This window comes from Phragmites australis, chromosome 5 (assembly GCF_958298935.1).
Source record: "Phragmites australis chromosome 5, lpPhrAust1.1, whole genome shotgun sequence".
In the NCBI taxonomy this organism is placed as follows: domain Eukaryota; kingdom Viridiplantae; phylum Streptophyta; class Magnoliopsida; order Poales; family Poaceae; genus Phragmites; species Phragmites australis.
In genome coordinates, this window is record NC_084925.1 from 45,950,365 (window position 1) to 45,970,658 (window position 20,294).

Sequence of the window (20,294 nt, forward strand, 5' to 3'; positions counted from 1 at the left end):
AGAGATTTACACCACTAGGACCATAAACAATTTAATTTTCACCATAATATATCTAAAAATATAGTTTATCGGGCACACTGGAAACATACAAAAATATGTTCAATGTTAATACCACAACTATATACTTATGATTATCGAAACTCTGACAAAATTATCGGAACTGATGATCATCTAACAATATGTTTAGTTCACTATAAACTAACCAATTTAAACTAATTAAACCTCTATCTACTTAATAAAATATATAATTATTACCTCCATCACTATTTTTAAAGTCTAGATAATCAAAACTATTATACTCTAAATACAACTATACATCTGATGGCTATCCTACCATATTAAAATAGATCTTTACAATATACTACAAAATACAAAAAAGCCTTATTTTAATGTAACTATTGTTATGTCGCTAAATCATAGATCTAGTGGTATTTTAATTACTAATAAAAACAAAAATCTAAAAAAATTATCGGAAACCGAGATCCAAAACACCCGCAGATCAAAAACAGCGAAACTTTGCCACGTTGTCTCCCTCTCCTCTCCTCCCTATCTCTTATTTTTAGATTAAAATGGTTATTTTAATTAAATTTCAACTTTTTTTAAGTACAGAGGGACCGCACACGGGCTAACCACCCCTTAGAGAGCGGCAGTGGCTAACCACCCTCTCAGGGGTGACAAGGGACGGTGACCCTGAGGATGGATTAGACTCTAATCACCCTTTAAAAGGTTGTATCTCTTTAGAGAGCAATAGAAGTCTATTTTTATAATCTTTCTGTTCAGATATATTTTTATAAATATTTACGTTAGAAAATATAAAAAATAAACAATTCAGGATCTGCGCCCGGTTCACTGTCTTCGCTCCTGTGTGCGGCTGTGCCTGCGCCAGTGCGACGCACTCATGGCTTCATGGGAAGGCAGACCCTGAACGCCCGTCGGTAGTCCATCGTCGCTAGCGTCTGGCCCAGTGTGTAGAGGCAGTGGCTGCGGCGATAAGACTGGGGTATCGCCAGCGCGGCGACGGCGAGCTCCGCCGTGGGAACCAGCGAACAACTTGCAGAATGTGGAGCTAGTGTAGCCACAAGCAGAGATTCTCATTCTCCGAGGATATGTTGCCCAAGTTGTGACTCCCTTCACACGACGCCTTACTTTTTCAGCAGCAAGCATCGCATAGCAAATTTGCTGGAATGGGCAGAAACTGAAGTAAAAGTTCTCCAAGCTTCTCACTTTTGCTTTGGTTCTTCTGCCCTCTAGATCTCCCCCATGGGCAAGGGCCCCAACCACACTTCCTAATTATGCTTACTTACTTCCAAGACCAAAAGCTCTGAAACGATTTTTCTATTAAAATATTAGGAAAGAAATTAGAAACCTTCTGCATCATATTGCGATCCTGTAGGACTTGACATGTCATTTTGTCACAACTGCCGACATGCCATGACACCGTGACAATACGCAAACAAAGAGAGCGATTTATACAGGAAGTCCCCCTTTATCAACTTGTGTTGAATAAGCAAATTCAGAGTTCAACAAGAAATGCACGAGCACTTGTCTCGGGAGGAAAAGTTGCCAAGTCCAGCAAAAAAGGGTGAAGAAACATAAATAAGTGAATCTTGACCACCCCTAAATTAATCATCACAAAGCTAGGACTTGGCCCTAACGCAACAGCACCACACACATTAACAACAAATTATTGCTATCTATGAAGCAATGATACAACAGGCCGGAGCAGAGCACTATGAAATAAGGGATGCTCCAGGGGAACTGTTGACAAATAGGTGATATCCTGTCATTTACAGAGTTGCAAACAGCGTTCTTCCCTTTCGCTCTCGCATGCCGCCTTCTGCCCCTTATTTCCTTTTACCGCCGCCACCAAGAGACAGAAGCTCCAGGCTGCGGTGGAGGGGCTCATCACGGGAACCTCTCGCAACCGCTGCCCGTGAAAGGGAAGTGGCCCTTGACTCGCCCGCTGATGGATTAACTCTCTGGGTGCTAGATGGACGACTGCCACTGTTGCTAGAGAACAACCTGCTTGTCCGGTTATACTGCTGCTCACTTGGTTCTGCAGATAAGGCCGGCCTGCTGCTTGATGCGGTAGCTCTCCGTGATGCACTGCCTGTATGGGAGGATGTACGAGGTCTCTCCACAGTCCTTTCCCCAGACCGATCTGTGCTATGCATCTGAGAAAATGGGTCATGCACAGTTGAACTCCATGAGACATGTGAGGGACCACATAGGGAAAAAATAAAGGCACTACCAGCAGTGAATATCCTCTCATTTCATAGATCATACGTGAGGGGAAGGAGAATTAACTTACAATTTCCTTCAATGACATTGATAAGGTCTCTCGTGGTCGCTGTGCATAATTGTCACTCTGGTTCAAAGAACCGGTAGGATTCCTTCTACCAGATGCTTCGCCTGTTCAAAGGTGCTTTCATATTGTAACATGCGTGGTTTGTGTCATAGCTTTGTTATACAACTTCCATGAGCTTTAGGACAAACCTGGGGCTTTCTCTATCTTATCGATAGAAGGTCCAGCAGCTCCGCTAGTTCTTTCACTTGCCTAAACCATGAAGAACAGATGAAATCAAACGAACAACATAATGTGTCAAAAAGCAACATGATTGCATACCCTCGTCCGTGGGTTGGAGCCTATCTGGGGGTATTTCAAAATGGTCCAGTCAAATACATAATCAAATTGATATCCTGCATTAGTAATGCCATTAGAAATGGGGAATGCGGCATGTCCTTTGTAGAAGACAACAATACGGAATGAAAAAAGAAGGAACTGAGTACAAGGGAAAACATTATTTCAAAAAGCATACCTTCCCGAATAAAGAGATCACGGAACAGTCTTTTTAGGTAAGAATAATCTGGCTTGTCTTCAAACCGCAACGAACGGCAGTAGTGAAAGTAAGAGATAAATTCTGTTGGGTACGATTTGCAGAGTACCTAACCCATAATGAACGACATATAAACGTCTGTTTACTGCAGTTTTTCTCACTAAATGGACTATTGAGTGTTTATTTGTAAACTACCTCCACGGGAGTAAGCATCTTTTTCTCACTAATTTTGTCATACTTCTGCTTTTTCGTGCCTGCTTTCAGCCCCTGCCATGGTAGGCTGTTTGAAGCCAAATGATCAATGAAACGGTAATTCTATTTCTATAAACATGGGTGCAACCATTATAGCAGATGGTGAAAAGAAGTGACACAAACTAACCTGCCCCTGAGGAAGTACATAAGGACATAACCGAGAGATTCTAAATCGTCTCTCCTGCTTTGCTCTGCATCCAAGAAAAATCTTGCATTAGGCAAAAAAATATACTCAATTAATCAGCCAAACAATGACAGAAACTCACCAACACCAAGGTGGGTATTGACACTTGCATAACGTGCAGTTCCAGTGAGATTCTTGTTCTCTCTGCATATTTAAATGAGCATGATATCATCTTAAAACTACAACAAGAACAATGTATTTACATCATTATTACTACCGGTATAAACTTTTGCCAGAAAATAAGGGAAACATATCGTATATGCAGGAGTACTTTATAAATGTAGTCAGCAATCCAGAGAGCAATTTTGACCAACCTGTAGGGGATGTGCTTGTGAGTTTGAAGATCTCTATATTTCTTTGCGAGTCCATAGTCTATTATATATACCTGCCATGAAAGAGAATATGTTCAACACTAAGTGGACAAAGAGTTTTCAATTCCAAATAATAGTTTTCTCAATCAGAAGATATTGTTAGTAATATAGCTAAGAGCCTATATCAAAAGAGCTGACAGGTGTATCATCCACCGTTCATCATTATATAACTAATTGGCGTGCAGAAGAATACTGTCATCTGTCAAGTAAAGGTAAGATAACGAAACCATCATGACATTTAACCAATACAGCAGACATCATAATCATGCTTTTTAAAGCGGAAAGGCGAGGTGTGGCGACCCACCCCCTTCACGACACTTAGGCAATTATGAGGCGAGGTAAGGCGACGCCATACCCAACCCAGAAACAGCAAAACAACAGCCGGGAGGAGGAATAAAAAGGAAGAAAAAAAAAGGGGAGAAGCGGTCTGGCCCAGCCCACTAACCAGCCCATACCCCTTTCCTCCCGTGATGTGGATGCTCGATTCCCTGTATCGCTAGGTCTCTCTTGCACGCATCGCAGCGCCACCGCTCGCTACCCTTCTCTTGCAGCGCAGCGCAGCACCACCGCTCGCTGCCCGTCTCTCCGCATGCCAGCCACTCCATCTTCCAGGCCCTCCCATGCTTCACCACCCCCCTGCCACATCAACGGCTACTGCCGCCCCCTTCCAGATTGGTCGCCGCCTCTGACAGGAGGGAGCGCTGCGCTGGCCTCCGGCACTGGAACAAGCGGGGATGGGGGAGGCGGCGGCTGCTTGGCCTTGTTGGCTGGTTCCCCTCCCACTTTCTTCCTCTCTCCCTCATTCTTCACTGCTTTTGGTAAGGTGTGGGCGACGCCTTGCCATCCCGGAGCGCATTGTTGCCTAGGCGACGCCTTAAAAACCATGCATCAGATGCAGTAGTTAAAATGCCCAAGGCATATTTCTCTACTGTGTAGCAAATTTTGGGTCTTCTAAAGAAGACTAATCATATTATCAAGAGCTATGGCATTCTGGCACCACAAACACGAAGGTCACGAAGCTACATCGCAAGCGAAGGGTTTAAGAGGCAAACTGCACATGAAAATACTTTGAGTCAAACAGTAACAATTAAGGCAGATATAAAAACAAACCTGATTGGCTTTCCTACCAAGTCCCATAAGGAAATTATCAGGCTTTATATCACGGTGAAGAAATCCCTTTTGATGCATGTACTCAACTCGATTAATCTGAAACAGAAACCAGCCATTTATATGGTAAGACAGACACGACAAACTTGTTATCACGAGCTGTGAAGATGCAAGTAACGAAACAATTTGTTTCAAAATGAAGCGTTTGTGTTCTCACCATCTGATCAGCAAGCATGAGAACAGTCTTCAGCGAGAACTTTCTACTGCAATAGTTGAACAAGTCCTCAAGACTAGGCCCCAGAAGATCAATCACCATCACATTATACTCCCCCTCAACACCGAACCACTTCAGGTGCGGAATGCCAGCTGTAACCAAGGGGTGGAAAAAAGGTCAGCTCAACTCATCACGATAGTAGCAGCTAATCACAAAGTATCATTCCATAATTCGAACTGCATGTATAGGCTCCACGACATTAACTTACTTCCTCCTTGGAGAAGCATGTAAAGCTTTGACTCGTAATGAAGCTGTGGGTGCTTTGTCTTCACATTTTCCTGACAAATCATAGCAACACCAATGGCAAACGTTTCCACCAACCCAAACAACTAACCGTATTGACAAATAGTATCAATGGTCCATTATCTGACAAAGACATTTCGCTACATTTTGCTCTTGCGATCTTTCATAAACTTAACCAGCCAGCACAGCTAAATTTATCAAACCAAACTAAAAGTTGCATTGCAAATCGGAGAAGAATCCAATACCAGTTTGACGGCGACCTCCTCTCCAGTCTGCACATTAACAGCTACAAGCGAGAAAACAAGAACAAAGTTAGCATCTTTATCCGTTCAACACACAGCCAAAAAAAGACGTTTTTTGAAGATAATAAAAGAGGATAGGCAGAGAACTCACCAAGGAAGAGCTCCCCGAACGATCCACTACCGATCTTCTTGCCGAGCTTGAACTTGCCCCCGACCACATGATCCATCTCGTCCCCAGACGAATCGAGAAGCCTCCTCCCACCTTATCCGACGAGATCCGAACACGCAGAGGCGGGCCGGCACCGGGCCGAGCCGAATCGAATCGGGATTCGGGGCAACGGGGACTCAGCGACACCAGATCCAGACAGAGCAGCAAGAAATCCGGGGCGGCGCCTAACTCCAATCGAACGAAAGGAACAAGAAGAACGAATAGGAATGAATCTGAATCAAGCCAAACGGGCGAACGAATTAACAGCGGGGTGCGGATCCGGAGAAACAGATACAAAAATTTCCTTTCTCCAAGTGAAATTCCTGGTCCTCTCGGCCAATTCGCCGGGAGACGGAGAGAGAGGGAGGGAGGGAGCGGCGGACAAAGAGGGGAGGAGAGAACAAGACGAAGACGGAGGAGACCAGGAAGGGAAAAGAGAGTGCGGAGGAGAGGATGATTAGTATAAATAGACACCATCCGGTTAAAGAAACAGATTTACGAGCAGGTAATTGACAGGTGCGGCCATCTTGTTTTGTTGCTCCTTTTTTTTTTCCAGACCTTTATTTTTTTTAAGGAATAGAGAGATATATTACTTAGGATAGCAATTATTATAATTTTGTTTTTACCTCGCGTTCATTGAGCATAGTTTTTTTTTCCCTATACCAGCTGCCCCTAGCATGGAGAAATACATTTTGTTCACTTGTTTGTTTCAAGAATGAGGTAGGAAAGAAAACTTTGCTACTAAAACGACCTTTTGCACATTAGAATTTTTCTCGGTATCACAGGTAAAGTCAGCCTCATGGAACACTTATGAATGCGAGGTTTTTTTAAGAGTATATCCATTCTACAATCGTCGGTGTTTGTTTTTACCAAACAGTTTTAACGACGTCTTAACCAGTTTAGATCATGTGCTCTCTAAAATGATTATTCTCTTTTGAACTTTCTTTAACAAGTGCGAAAGACATTTTCTTTGAATTTTAGTTTATGCTAACCACGCCTTTCGCGAGACGTAAAAAGTGTGAAGACACGGTCTATTGTTGATCACTAAAATTGTACGATCGTTGCTTGAGAATAGGTAAACCAATTCATCCATAAAAAATCGTTGACTTCACCAAGTTAACAAGTGAACACAGTAATACGTGAAATTCAACTTTAGTGGTCATAAAGGAAACCAACACCAGTGACCACCGCAGAAATTTATCTATGTTACGAGAAAAAAAATCTACATAAAAATCGCAACACTATATTTCCATTTAACTTATATCTCTTCACAAAAGCATAAATAATTTTGACGATAAAGATATAGTGTACTAGTGTAGAGCATACATAATAATATAATGTTGCTCACCACTCACGCTTTTACGATGGAATAATGCTCGGTTGAGAAAGACCTGCAACTTTGAAAGCATTGCCCGACAAGAATTTTATGCATGTTATTTTCAGAAACGATGTGATCCCTGTAGATGCGTATTGCAACACACACGATTCGTTTTCTTTTTTTTTTGTTGCGGGTAATGTGCATTGTCTGATGTTTTTAAATCGAACGACAAAAGTTGTTTGTAGCAAGTAGAAATGCTCGACATATTTCATCTTTTTGCAAAGAGAAAAAGGGTACGTACGTACGTTTGAGAGCTACTATTTGTGCACGGATATTGCTCCATTTCTTCATGTATTCTGAACACCAACTAGACAACCACTACTAAAATAGCAATCACACACGTGTTCTATACATAGTGAAATCAATAATATATGAGAAGGGCTAAAAAAATCACAGAAAAAATAATTGAAAAACAAAAAATACATACATATAGATGGAAATAAATAATGGCATATTAATATTTTTTATGTCGATAGCGTTTATTAATTTCAAGTTTTTAAACCGATTAGAAATTTTTAAACAATTAAGAGGAGAGTATATGAGGAATCAATTTTAATTGTGAATAGGTTGATCGTGTAAATTATACAGTAAATATCATTTGAATCTATTATAATTTATTTATTTTATAGAAGTACAGATAGAAGAAGCCCGATGAAATGACGTGGCCGTTTTTTTTTCAGGAAATGAAAGGCGCTGCAAGTGGTAGCAGTATCTATTTTTTCTGGCTTTTACCCGGTAAACCGCAGCCTCGTGGTGGGGCCTAGATGGTTCGGTGGCGCCGACACGTTCTGCGGCCTTTGCCCCGCAGCTCCGCTGGTTGCCCGCACGGGTACATCTGAGCGACCAGATCATCCCAGCCGTCGACCCGCATGATCAGACGGATGTGATCGAGTCCGGTCCTCATGGGACGACGAACGGCCGAGCACGGCAATGGTAGCTTCCACGCAAAACCCCTTCTTCTCGTTGCTGCTCTGCCCTGCTTTATTTACACGCGAAATCAAAGCATTTTCCTCGTGACATTGCGACAGAGAAATAGTAATCAAAGAACTAGTACGTACTCGCACAGACCCGTCCGAATCTGATGCAAAGATACCATGATTTCGTCAGTAACACCAAACAAGCAATTAATGAACGTCGCTACAAGTTTTGCATAGAAAGTCATTACTTAGAAGGAAATCAGTTGCCAATTAAGGGCTCCTTGCCGGATGCTTATCAATTTTCTAAAAAAAAATAAGGGCTCCTTGGGATCCTAGGATTTTCATAGAAATTTTAAGGGATTTCAATCTTTAGGATTTTTCCTATAAAGGCCTTTTGGAACAAAGAAATGAGCTTCTCAAATTCCTTTTGATAATCTTATGGAATGGTTTCTTTCATAGGAATTTTGGAGGAATTGTAACATGAGAGACAATCATATGGAAAATTTTCTGAGTATCTATCTCCTTCTTATTCACGTGTTTTTTCTGCACTCCATCCAAACGGTCGTTCCTGTATTTTTTTATGTTTTTCTATTTTATAGGATTCAATGTGTCAGGATATTCCAATCCCATGTTTTTTCTATTCCTGTATTTTAATAATCATGGGTTCCAAAAAAGCCTAACTGGTTATTTGAAGAGGCATGTACTATTTGAATATGAGATCTGCTACCGTAAGTTGAAATTATCTGCGAAGTACTGCACTGGTTTCGGTCACCACTAAACAGGCTACCTGGTTATCACTAGTGAAGTAATTGGATACCGATGGGCGATGGGCACCGGACATGGATGGCAGTACGGCGAAATCGACAAAGACAACGCCTGCATGTCGGATTTGTTCCCGTATAATCAATCATGTGGAACACATTACAGATAAGATTAACAAGGATAAAGAAACCAGGCAGGCAGTGGAGCCACGACCAGACAATCAACGCGTCCAAGTTGCAAGCAGCCTGGGACTTGCGCACATGGAATGGAGGCAAAGAAAAGCATCAAAGCGTTGGTAGCTGTTAGGCAAAGTTGACCAAGTAACCATGGCAGGATTGCTTCAAAAGTTAATTTGTGCAACCCACAGACCTACACAGTTTATGGATTACATACAAAGTGCCAGCATCAGGAAACAGCTACACATTGCTTTCTCGTGAGACTCGTGAAAACTTCAGAATATATCAAGCCTCCTTAGAGAGAGACAGGACTGAATTCTTTCTAGCATAGGATTATCTGGAAGCAGTACAGTGATAAACATGGTGAGCACCTATTGCTCGTCAACACGAGCAAGCTAACTTTATTGTACAGATATATATTGCTGTATACAAGGGAGTAAAGCATAAAAGATGACATATTTCATAACTATACGACTAAATGGAACAAAAGATAGATGTAGAGGTGCAAAATCATCAACGGTGGTATGCCATGTGGCGAGATGAACGGAAAGGCGAAGCATCAAACGGTGACGAGCGTCTGGGCTGGGTCTCAGAACGTGGAGGTTGTTCCTTTTTGGGGAGTTTGGTCTCAGATCGGAGCCATGACTCAACTACTGACAGCAAGTTTTTGGTACTCTTTAGTACTTCAATCTCCGAGTATTTTGCAGATTTTCTCAATTCGCCTTCCTGAATGTTTGCAACGTCGGTAGCCCGTGTCTCCAGTCCATCAAATACCCAACAAGAGAATTGCCCTCACGATTATCACAGCATATCACTTGATGTTCATGTACAGAATACAGATAAGGGTGGGGAACTTCCCATATGCTCACCCAAACATTTCCCATAGAGAATAACTTGTATGCCAACACAACTATCTTACATATTTTGTCTTCCGAGCAGAAGAATATGTACTCATTGGAAATATTCTTGGAACAATCAAGGCAACACAGCTATCTTTTTCTTTGGCATGAACACACAGCCATCTGAGAACCAATCGATAGCTCGGTTGGTAGAACCTCCAGCTGAGAGGCCGCTCACCTAGGCTCGAACCGGGGTGCTTGCAAGTCATGTGAGTATCTCTCTAAAGGGTTCGTTACTCCCCTCTCTTAAGACAAAGCCAGGGACGTCTTCTCCTTGTGGTCGAGTTTTTTTTTAACACAACCATCTAATCAGGCTCACTCAATAGTGCCCACCACATTACATACAAGTATTCAAGAATACAAAAAAAAAAACTATGCTGCGTCAGAGATCAACAAAAAACTTTTGCACGAGTGTTCCCTTGAAATAACAATTCCTCGATAATAGTTCTTCTATCCTACCACATTAAGGTGGCATTCAATATTAACTTAAATAACAGAATCCACACAACAAGTAGGAACCAAACATCACCTTGTATGGATGAAGAAGACCCATGCAGATTTGGACCCTGCGGCGCTGTCCATCTGAAACTTTATGCATGTGCCATTGCAGATCAACCAGCTTCTCTCGCCTAACAGGATCAACCCCGTCAACTGCTCATATTTCAGGGTAGAGAATGAAACACATGTTTACATGTACTCTCACCAGCATGAAATGCGAAAAGATTTTCTACTATCAGTAATGCTGATTTTAGTGCCTATCTATTAGCTGAAGGCATTATTAAACTAGGGAAAAGTAAACCACAACTGTTGGAAGCAGCATTTATTTAATTTTTTAAAAAAAAACCATGCCAGCAGGAAGTCATCTACAAGAGATGATTGAAGCAATCAGGGGTTTCAATTCAAGGACAAAGGAGTATGTGAGACACATGATTTCTTCTGTCAATAAGAACCCCCAAGTATGGGATATGTTGAAATGATGAGCAATATTGTGTGATAGAATACCTCCAAAAATCGTGTGCTCAGCAGAGAAGTCACCTTGCAGTGGAACATCACCCTGAGAAAGTTGCTTGCATGTGAGACAGAGAAAATGCTCTAAGAAACCTACTAGGCACCATCTTCTGCATTACAACATACTGGTGCCATACAACTATTGAGACAAGCTCTGAGATGGTGATGGATCTCAATTAAAAGTTCTGTGACACCTTTCGATCTCCTTCAGAAAGAAAGGCAAAAGACACAGACACTTTGATGTAATGCACACGGGTCATACACTGAAAAACAATGGGAAGTAGCACTAAATAGATCCAACAAAAACATCACTAGTTTGTGCTCCATTTGATTAGCTTTCATCACCCAAAGGCTATAGTATAATTAACTACATTGCATAAGTCACTTTGTTCAGACTGCACAGCACACGTGTAAGGCAGTGTTGCCCTCAAGGTTACATTACAGCACCAGATTGACAGATTGTAGAACTCCACAATTTCAAGGATACCACTATGAACAACACCATTTCCCTCATCAGAGGGGTCATCTGAATGCGGCAATCCCGATCGTAAACAACGACCAAATTAGACGACAGTTACTTCAAGATATCGTGAAACAAATGAGGTAGTGTAAACTACTCTACATCACAATAGAATATCCTAAGTCGCAAACATAACCTAGTAATAATCACATCTCATCTCATCCCGTAAACCTATATACTGGACATTTTTCTTTTATTAAACCATAGGTAGCATTTGATGGCCAATCCAAATAGACGCGAGACGCCTATCCATGAGAAGAACCGTTGCTGAGAGCAGGGATTAGGGCTAGGTGTACGCGTACCTGATCCATTGGCGCCGACGAGGAGGCAGCGGGAGCCGGGGGCGATGCGGAGGTTGAAGCGCGCGAAGAGCGGCGGCTGGCCGTCGTAGCCGAACTGCAGGGCGCTCACCTCGATGCCGCTCCGCCGCCAGCCTTCGTCGCTGTTTCCCTCGCTGCCGGCCATCCGCACCGTTGTTGGAGCTGCCTCCTTCGACTTACGCGATCTCACGCGGCACTGGACGCAGCAGACAGAAACTCACGCTGCTCGGAGGACACACGCAAACACAAGAGTTGCTAGCAAGCAGTACTGTGGAGAAGCTAACACACACAGACTTACCGGCAACGAACGCCCTTTTCTTATTGTCTGTATTCACTTCCCAATTAGCCAAGCAAGTACACAGCTTATATAGCTTCACTGACATGCACACGGAGCAACAAACTGCCCGGGACTCACGCCACGCACGCATACCCGGGCTCCACTCCCTCCTCACACGTATGAAGCTAACCAACCTGAGGACTCGCTCCCAGCCGCATGCAAGAACCTGTTGGCCGAGTCTCACGCACACGCACAAGCCACTAACTCATGCATGTCGTGTCTCCATGATCCGCATAAGACGGCCACTTTCCTGTATGCAGCTCACTAACTCTGCTTAATCTAATGACGACTCAATCATCGATCAGCTAGCTGCACCGCACTGCAACACACAGCTGCGGACTAACACAAACTAGCTAAAAGACCCGTATGACATACATGCTAACTACACAAGTCAAGATTAATACTAACAACCGTCGCCTCGCCGCCGGTTAGTGATCCGAACAACCCTCTCTCCCTCTGTCTCTGTCTCGTTGTAGATCTCTTCTACTAGTTTTCGTTTTTAGGGAGGCTTTGGGAGTGTGTGATTTTTTTATATTCGATGAAAATTATAAAAATAAACATTCGTTTTAAAAAATCACACATTTAGACTATTATTATATATTTTTAAGAAGTTTTCATAACTAGTTTAATAATATTTTTAAAAAAATAGAGTAATAGAATGTAATATTTTTTATGTTTAAATTTATTGCTGGTTGGAAAGCTGTCGTATTTTCGATAAGCGATGCTAATAGATGATTTTTTAAAAAAGAAATATTTAAGAAATATATATAAAGTCTTAAAAAAGTTTGAGAACGTCCGGGTACTCAGTGATATAGATGGTAATTTATCTTGGTTATCTATTTAATTATGGATAAATACTTAAATAGTATAAGTATATGTAGCAAATGGGTATGTTTGTAGTGTTTGTGGGTAAAAAATACTATTCGAGAGTAAATAAGTATGACAATAGATAAGATACATCCATATCTGTGAAATCTTATACCCGTCATATAAATATCTCACTTTTAAACTATAATATTCTACATTATATAAATACCTCATCCTAATCCATCCGTCATGCCATCACCACTCCGTCTCTCCGCTGCCGCCCTGGTCGCACCGCTCTGACCTGTCGCTATTGCCCCATGCCTCCCCAGTCTACCTCACATCACCCTACCTTGCCCTGCCCTGCCCTGCCATGTCCCACCCCGCCCCAGCACACCCCACAACCCTATCTCGTCGCTGCCATCGCCACACCGTCCTATCACACAATATCATAGTGCCGCCTATAAGTAAACAAGTATACCAATAGATAATAGGTTTGTGACCGACTCTTCATCCATAAATGTTTATAGATATATCCATAAATAAATAAAAAAATCGACAAGTATAACATAAATAAGCACTTATCGGTACCGATTACGATCCCTACTCGGTGGTTGTCTGGCTGTGGCGCGTCAGCTCCCATGCGTAGCGTTCAACATAGCCCACGATACCAACTGCCAGGCTTGGGCTTCTCCCGTTCTTCCAGGCCCATTTTGTAGTTTCTGGGCCCAATATTCTCCTTGAATAAAAACAGGACTTCACCAGTGACATTGATCCCATGATTCTGGGTATACTATGTCTCTGTATTTGGTTGTCTCAACCGTATCATTTCATCCAGGACAAAGTGATATTGATTTTAAGAATATTTCCTTAATATTTTGTACCACCCTATTTAGAAAAAATTGCTGAACGTACTGTACAAGTTCTGTCAACTCCGCTGATCACTTGTTAGTAATGATTAGTGACTATCAATAGTTATTAAGGATTTTTAGTTAAATATTAATTATAATTAGCTGTTATTAACCATAACTATTTATTATTATGGGTATTTAGAGGTGATTATTTACCACTTAAGTTATGATTAATTATATTTAGTAATAATTAGTATTAATTAACATAGTTTGTTGATAATAACAAATTATTATTTGTTTAAAACAGTTGAGCTATACATGGATATAATACATGGCTTTTAAGTAACTAAATATTTTCTCGTATCATCCAATACATCTAACCAAACACATTCTCGTATCATCTCATACAGCAACGCCCAACGTTCGGGAACAGCAAACGCAAGCTGCTATTCCAGCCGGTCTGTCAGGCCATGTAACAATAACATGGCTACATCGTGGATGGTAGTAGTTCCGGCTGTCAAACTGAATTATTAATCTAACGTAGTATACGGAGTTAAATGGGACAGATGGTTTTAGATAAGATAGTATATGTAGCATGTTTGTTTCGATGTATAGAATGATATATGAGAATGTGTTTAGTTGTTAAAAAGATAAGCATTATATTTATTTATAATTTAATTTCTTTATAATATGGTAACTTATAATTATAATTATAAACAAAGTATTCTAATTAATACTAATATTTACTAATTATAATTACTTATAACTTAACATATCATTATCCATCGCTAATTACTTACAATAATACTTAATTATAGATAATAACATCTAATTGTAACTAATGCATAGCTAATTATTCTTAATTATCACTAACACTCACTAATCATCAATAAGTACATGAGCGGATAGAGCATGTACGATATCATTTGACTAATTTTCTAGTATGAGATGATTAACATAAAAATTTGTATCCTACATGAGTTGATATCATTAATCTAACTAAACACTGCCTTATGGAAACCATAGGAGCTCAAGCTCGCAGCTCCCGGATGTAGTTTGGGCTCATCTGGTTGACCTTCGGCGAGGGCACACCGGCGCGGTGCGCGTCGTTAACGACCGAATTCAGCTTGCTGTCCAACGGGCAGAACGGCATGTGATCCGCGGCCGGCTTCTTGGCGGCGCGCAGGCAGGCCAGGTAGCTGTTCGGCTGGTTGTTCCAGTGGGGCAGCTTGCTTATTTGAACCGACGCTTCCTTCTCCCTCGACACCGGAGCACCGGAAGGATCCTGCACCAACTCAGAGAGATCCCCGAATTTTACTTGCCATTGTCAGTGCTCTTCCCGATCAGTGAAACAATGGTTTATTATTTTCTGTAGCAGACAAGCGCTTCGTTTGTCCGTGGCATGTTTGAAGGAGAATCGTTAACAAGTTTATATTTTCCAAGATAGGATGTGGTGATAGATGAACAACAATGTGAGGAGAAATAGGTAGCACAGAACACTGGGGTGAAAGCATGACATGGATAGAGCTGAATGACGTACCCCGAGGAGGAGGAAGGTGAACTGATGTTGCTGTTTCCTGCCTGCTTCTTCAAAGTGAGCCTCTATGAGCTTCCTCAAATCTGAAAGGCAAGAGTTCTGCAGTAATTTCAGCCCTTTGATCAGATTGCCGGACTCCCATTTGATGTAGACTTCCAGCAAGCCCTCTTGCTCCTTCTGTACAGCAACGCTGTTCTCCTTGTTCTGATCACTTTCTTCCAATTTGTTGCATGATTTCAGCAGCTCTGACAATGGCTCGTCCACAACTTGGTATACAATTGGTGAAAGTTGTGAAGATACCGAGCTGTCAGTCACCTTGACGTCGCACATGGGAGCCTCTATAACTCCCCAAGCTGACGGCACATTGTTCTCATCTCCAAAAACTTGATTTGCTGGCTCCGTTTTAGCAGGCGACTTGTTCTCGTCCCCAAGCACTTGCTTTGCCGGTGACTGAACATTTGGTTTCTTAGCTAGTTCACGATGGTTCCCGCAGAGCCTAAATATGTTCTGAATCCGATGCTGCCTTGTGGCAGGATCATCTGGCTCAGCAAGCGCATGTTGTGTTATGTCCACCTTAAAGCTCTCCTCTACAACCTCCTTGCACACCTCTTCAAAGCCACTGTCCTCTTCATCTCCCTCCTCAAAAACAGTGCTCAGGACCACCTTTTCTGGATACCCGGATAGTCTGACATTTTCTTCTTGCTCCACAGCACCAGTGCACGAACCTGCTGTGGCTGTGTGATTCCATACGTGACCCAGCTGGCGAGTATCCTCCTTTATTACCTTCACGTCCTGCATGACTGGCTGATCTCCCGTATCCAACTCCATCGACATGACCATTGACATCGATTGGTCAACCCCTGCAGGCATCTCCGATAACCGTGCCAACAATCTACCTCCAATGAGATCATCCTGAACAAGCTGACGAGCGTCCGCCTTTTCATGCTCAACCTCCTGCAGTCGCTGTTTTAGTGTAGTGAGTTCTTGCCGCTGTCTAAGCATCAAATCTTCCATCTTCATGACCTCACTTCTCAATATCTTCATGGCCTCTTTTGCGCTGATCTCTTCCGCCTTAGCAGCCTTTTCCTGCCCTTCCATCAGCTTGACCTTTGTTCTCAGTTGTGCAAGTTCCTCCTCCTTCAGCCGTAGCAAATTCTGGGCCTCATTGTGTTCTTTCTCTCTCAGTTTGTTCTCCTTTTGGAGCTTGTAAATGAACTGGTTCATCGCAACAATTCTTGAGTTGAGCGTTGTAGATGACTCCTCGGAGCTCGTTTTGTCCCTCGGTGTTGCGGCATGAGCAGCACGAATAATACACTTTGCCTTAGCACCATACTCCAAAGTAGAAACTGTCTTGTGCAGTTCCTTTGGGTCAGGACTAGCGCACAGAATCATCAGAATTTTTGATTTGTCATCCTCAAATGAATCCTGAAATCCCATGAAGAAACATAAGCTTTAAATCATCGTTGGAAAATAGAGAGGATAGGCTGTATCAAGAAATGTAATTTTTCAGAGTAGTGCACCTGTAATAGCATTGTGAGCTTGCTGTCTCTAAATGGAACGTGAGAATCACCATTAGCAATAGACTCAACCACTCGTTTTAAAGCAGTGTTCCCTTGGTTAATCTTTGCTGTCTGTGGGAAAGTAGCCAATGTTATAGACCAGACGTTAAATCAAAATGAACATTATAAGGCCTTTTGTTTTAACACATAGCACTAAGTTGCAGAAAAAAAAAGGTAAGCAGTGGAAGTATTCAAGATGTGGTCAGATTAGAGAATAACAGTGATACAATTCATGTGGCAAGATCAGTGTGAAACATAATCGCAAGGTGCAAGTCGTTAACAGTTAAATTCATTATGGCATGCAATTCATTGTTCAGATGGCAACAGGAGCACATAAATGCTACATAAGTACAAAAGTACAAGAAATAGAAACATCTGCACCTGCATTTTGGCTTCAAATCCAGTTTGGCCTGCTGCTTCTATGTTCTCAGATCCAGCCATGTCAACAAGCATTAACCTTCCTCCCACCGATGGAACATCCAGGATAATCTAGAGAAATAAAGTACTGCTCATAAACAACTTGGTGTTAGAAAAACGAATGTCCGAAGCGAATGAATGCAACCAACCATGCAATGACTCCGCGAACTCCTCTCGTTACAAAGTGTGCTCTTGACAATTCGCCGCTTCTCCACCTTGGCAACTTCTCTAGATATCTTTCCAGCTTCATTTCCACATATGTATGTCGCATTCTTGGCTTTCTTTCCCATTACTTCTAACCTCACCTGTGCATAGATAGAGAATTGTGAAACTTCAACAAAATGACAGTGGCACACAGAAAATAAATGTCAACTTATTTGTTATTGTCAGTTCTGCTACCACAGTACATGTTATAACTTATTTGTTATTGTCAGTTCCGCTACCACAGTACCTGTTATGACTTATGAGCAATGCACGATGAATCCTCCCAGGCCTTTACCAGCCATGAGTCCCTAGAAAACATTATAATTCTGCACACTGAAAATCTCCATATCACGCTGAAAATCACAATTTTAATGCCTAATAACGATGTGTGTTCTAGGTGGATTACAATTCTACAGTACTTGTTTCAGCTTAGAAGTCACCATATCACACTGAAAATCACAAATCCCTTATTTTTCAAGCTTCAAATTAAACTCATCTAACGGACAAGCAATTCAGCACAGAACACAGTAAAAAAAACTCCCAAGTATCTTAAGAAACAACCCACCATTATTAACAAATGCATAACCTCAGACTATAATTAATGATCTAAAATACCTTTCACATAAGAACTCACATTTGCAACTGCATAACCAACAGAGTAAATCATGGCATGCGAAAAGTATCAGCAAAGAAGTGTCATTATCTTTGTCATCTTAAGTTCTTCTCGGGCTGTTCATGTTCTTATTTATCAACAATGCATGATCATTTCATGGGCCTTATCATCTGAGTCCAAGGAAACATTACAATTGTAGTACCTACTAACAAAATAACCTGTTTTAGGTGAATTACATTCTACAGTGCTTGTTTCAGCTTAGAATCACCATCTCACACTTAAAATCACAAATTCCTTATTCTGGAGTAAAGTTCCTAAGAAATTACCAACCAATTTTAACACAGACACATAATCTAAGACTGTAACAGTGGTCCAAAGTAGTCACAAAAGAACCCACGTTTGCAAGTGAAAATTACAACTACATGACCAGCAAAGTAAATCATGGCATGTGAAAATAGTCAGCGTTAATCACCTTGGGGACGTTTCCTTTAGCATTCGCTCCGCTCCCCACGAGCAAATCGTAGATCTCCTCGTTGTAAATCTCAAGCACGGCGACCTGCACAAAAAGCCCGACCCCGAACCCGGCGTCATCCTCGCCGGAGCCGGCGCCTTCACCCCCTCCTCTTCCTCCTTCTCCCTCAAGAATGTCCCTGAGCGCGCGGTACACGATCCCGGGCTGCTTGGCGCATCCAAACATGGTGTGGCTCTTCCCGGAGCCCGTGGGCCCGTACACCATGACGGTGCACTTGGCCCCGACCCGCACGCCCTCAATCCGCGAGCGTACGAAGCGGCGGTAGAACCCCTCGAGGTCCTCCTCCTCTGAGACGGAGACGCCGTCGAGGGTAAAGTCGCGGCACCCGCCCGCGTCGCCGCGCACGCGCACGGCCGTCCCGCCGCCCGCGATCTCCAGCGCCGACGCCCCGCCGGCCCCCGCGGCGAGGTTCCGGATGCGGCCGATCACCTCGACCGGGTGCTCCGTGGCGGCGGCGCCGCCGCCGTGGTGTGTGTTCTTCGGGGTGGCGGCCGGGAAGTGGAGGCGGTGCTTAGAGGCGGGGGTCCTGAGGGGCGTTGCCAGGGGCCCCTGCGGCGTCGGCGGCGGGGCTGGCCGCGGAGAGGGCGTGGGCGCCATCGGTGGTGGATTAGGGTTTCGTGAGGTGCGGGTTGGGGGGTGGATTGGTGGATCCGGAGACGAACAAGCTTAGGGTTCGCGGAAATCCGTGGAGGAGGAGGACGACGAGGAGGTGAAGGGGATTTGAAATCGAAGTAACCGTTGGGGCTGCAACGGTTGCCTGTGTCTGTTTTGTTTTGAAGCTGGGGGAGAGGGCGCGTTCAGCTCCTCCACGGAGCGGTGGGTACCACGAGAATGTCGCCGGATCCGAGAAGGGGAGTCAGCTCCTCCGCGGAGCGGTGGGTGCCACGAGATTTTCGACGGATCCGAGAAGGGGAGTCCGAGACTGTAGAGTTAGTAAGTAAATTCAATATGATTCTGTTTAGAAAGATTCTTATGAGCTGCTGAAATTGAATTTCACCATGCACCCAAATTGAATTAGGAAACGGATTTGAGTGGGTAATTAATTACTAGCTCTGTAACGTTGTTATATTATCTGTGGCTTGGTGTTTATGAATATTGTGATTGAAGGACTCAACCCATGGGTGAAACTGATTGGCATTAATTCACGATTTTTGACGATTAAGTATGCATGTGCAACCTCGTCTCATCTTCATTGCAGCTGGTGTGGAGTATGGGATTAACCGTTTGGAGAAGAAAATAACTGGGACAGAGGGTTTCGTTGCTTTGAAGTTGGATATGAGTAAACCATACGATAGAATATAATGGAGTTTTCTGAAGAAAATGATGGAGAAGATGGGCTTTGCCGCCACATAGATTCAGTAAATCCTTCATGATGTTCAGTAAGAACACAAGAGGCGGAAAACCAAAGAATGATGGTGCTCTGGATATGAGGCGGAAAATGAAAAATACCTCGGCCCTCCAGCAATGGGGGAGCCAGAAAAGTATACATGGGTAAGTCAAGATGAAAAACATTTGCAAATCTAAAGGATAGAGCGTGGAAGAGAATCCAGGGTTGGAAAGAGCTATTATCAGAAGCTGGGAAAAGAGATTCGGATCATAGAGCACGAATGCTAGAGGACATGACGCACAGAGTCCACAGTTTTACAGCTGACGTTGAGAAGGTGTTCGCTTGTGATCCTTGTGTGACCACGAAAGGAAAAGGCCGATGGACTCCACCGCCTCCAGGTGTGCTGAAAAGTGAA

The 20,294-nt window shown here is 42.9% G+C and overlaps 3 protein-coding genes across 4 annotated transcripts; all 3 read right to left on the reverse strand.

The window, feature by feature from the left end:
* Positions 1-1,466: 1,466 nt before the first annotated feature.
* LOC133920053 (uncharacterized) lies at positions 1,467-6,166 on the reverse strand. Its single transcript, XM_062364684.1, has 14 exons — positions 5,662-6,166; positions 5,514-5,554; positions 5,234-5,303; positions 4,969-5,117; positions 4,755-4,850; positions 3,588-3,658; positions 3,356-3,417; positions 3,217-3,280; positions 3,033-3,117; positions 2,820-2,946; positions 2,627-2,700; positions 2,497-2,557; positions 2,312-2,412; positions 1,467-2,174 (listed from the first exon to the last, which is right to left on the reverse strand). The coding sequence occupies exons 1-14, from the start codon at positions 5,735-5,737 to the stop codon at positions 1,845-1,847; spliced, it is 1,407 nt and encodes a 468-aa protein (XP_062220668.1). The 5' UTR covers positions 5,738-6,166; the 3' UTR covers positions 1,467-1,844.
* Positions 6,167-9,284: 3,118 nt separating this feature from the next.
* LOC133920054 (ABC transporter I family member 21-like) lies at positions 9,285-12,209 on the reverse strand. 2 transcript variants are annotated; one of them, XM_062364685.1, is made up of 4 exons: positions 11,681-12,209; positions 10,853-10,904; positions 10,380-10,501; positions 9,285-10,300 (listed from the first exon to the last, which is right to left on the reverse strand). In XM_062364685.1, the coding sequence occupies exons 1-4, from the start codon at positions 11,687-11,689 to the stop codon at positions 10,223-10,225; spliced, it is 261 nt and encodes an 86-aa protein (XP_062220669.1). In that variant the 5' UTR covers positions 11,690-12,209; the 3' UTR covers positions 9,285-10,222. The 2 variants fall into 2 exon arrangements, with proteins under 2 accessions (XP_062220669.1, XP_062220670.1); XM_062364686.1 differs by having other exon boundaries at positions 9,285-10,305.
* A 2,223-nt stretch (positions 12,210-14,432) lies between these two features.
* On the reverse strand, positions 14,433-19,277 carry LOC133920055 (kinesin-like protein KIN-10A). The gene is made up of 6 exons (XM_062364687.1): positions 18,493-19,277; positions 17,353-17,508; positions 17,168-17,275; positions 16,748-16,858; positions 15,231-16,652; positions 14,433-14,975 (listed from the first exon to the last, which is right to left on the reverse strand). The coding sequence occupies exons 1-6, from the start codon at positions 19,147-19,149 to the stop codon at positions 14,721-14,723; spliced, it is 2,709 nt and encodes a 902-aa protein (XP_062220671.1). The 5' UTR covers positions 19,150-19,277; the 3' UTR covers positions 14,433-14,720.
* Between the last annotated feature and the right edge of the window lie 1,017 nt (positions 19,278-20,294).

What these genes read in the sequence shown, in the direction of transcription:
- LOC133920053 (XM_062364684.1), bottom strand. Translation starts at nt 5,737, where the DNA reads ATGGATCATGTGGTCGGGGGCAAGTTCAAGCTCGGCAAGAAGATCGGT. An exon ending in AGATGCTTACTCCCGTGGAG is followed by an intron (nt 2,947 to 3,032) that starts GTAGTTTACAAA and finishes ATTATGGGTTAG; the next exon opens with GTACTCTGCAAATCGTACCC. An exon ending in CAATGTCATTGAAGGAAATT is followed by an intron (nt 2,175 to 2,311) that starts GTAAGTTAATTC and finishes CCATTTTCTCAG; the next exon opens with ATGCATAGCACAGATCGGTC.
- LOC133920055 (XM_062364687.1), bottom strand. Translation starts at nt 19,149, where the DNA reads ATGGCGCCCACGCCCTCTCCGCGGCCAGCCCCGCCGCCGACGCCGCAG. An exon ending in GTTCGCGGAGTCATTGCATG is followed by an intron (nt 17,276 to 17,352) that starts GTTGGTTGCATT and finishes TTATTTCTCTAG; the next exon opens with ATTATCCTGGATGTTCCATC. An exon ending in TCACCTTCCTCCTCCTCGGG is followed by an intron (nt 14,976 to 15,230) that starts GTACGTCATTCA and finishes GAGTTGGTGCAG; the next exon opens with GATCCTTCCGGTGCTCCGGT.
- LOC133920054 (XM_062364685.1), bottom strand. An exon ending in TGAGCACACGATTTTTGGAG is followed by an intron (nt 10,502 to 10,852) that starts GTATTCTATCAC and finishes AAATATGAGCAG; the next exon opens with TTGACGGGGTTGATCCTGTT. An exon ending in GTCTTCTTCATCCATACAAG is followed by an intron (nt 10,301 to 10,379) that starts GTGATGTTTGGT and finishes GTGGTAGGATAG; the next exon opens with AAGAACTATTATCGAGGAAT.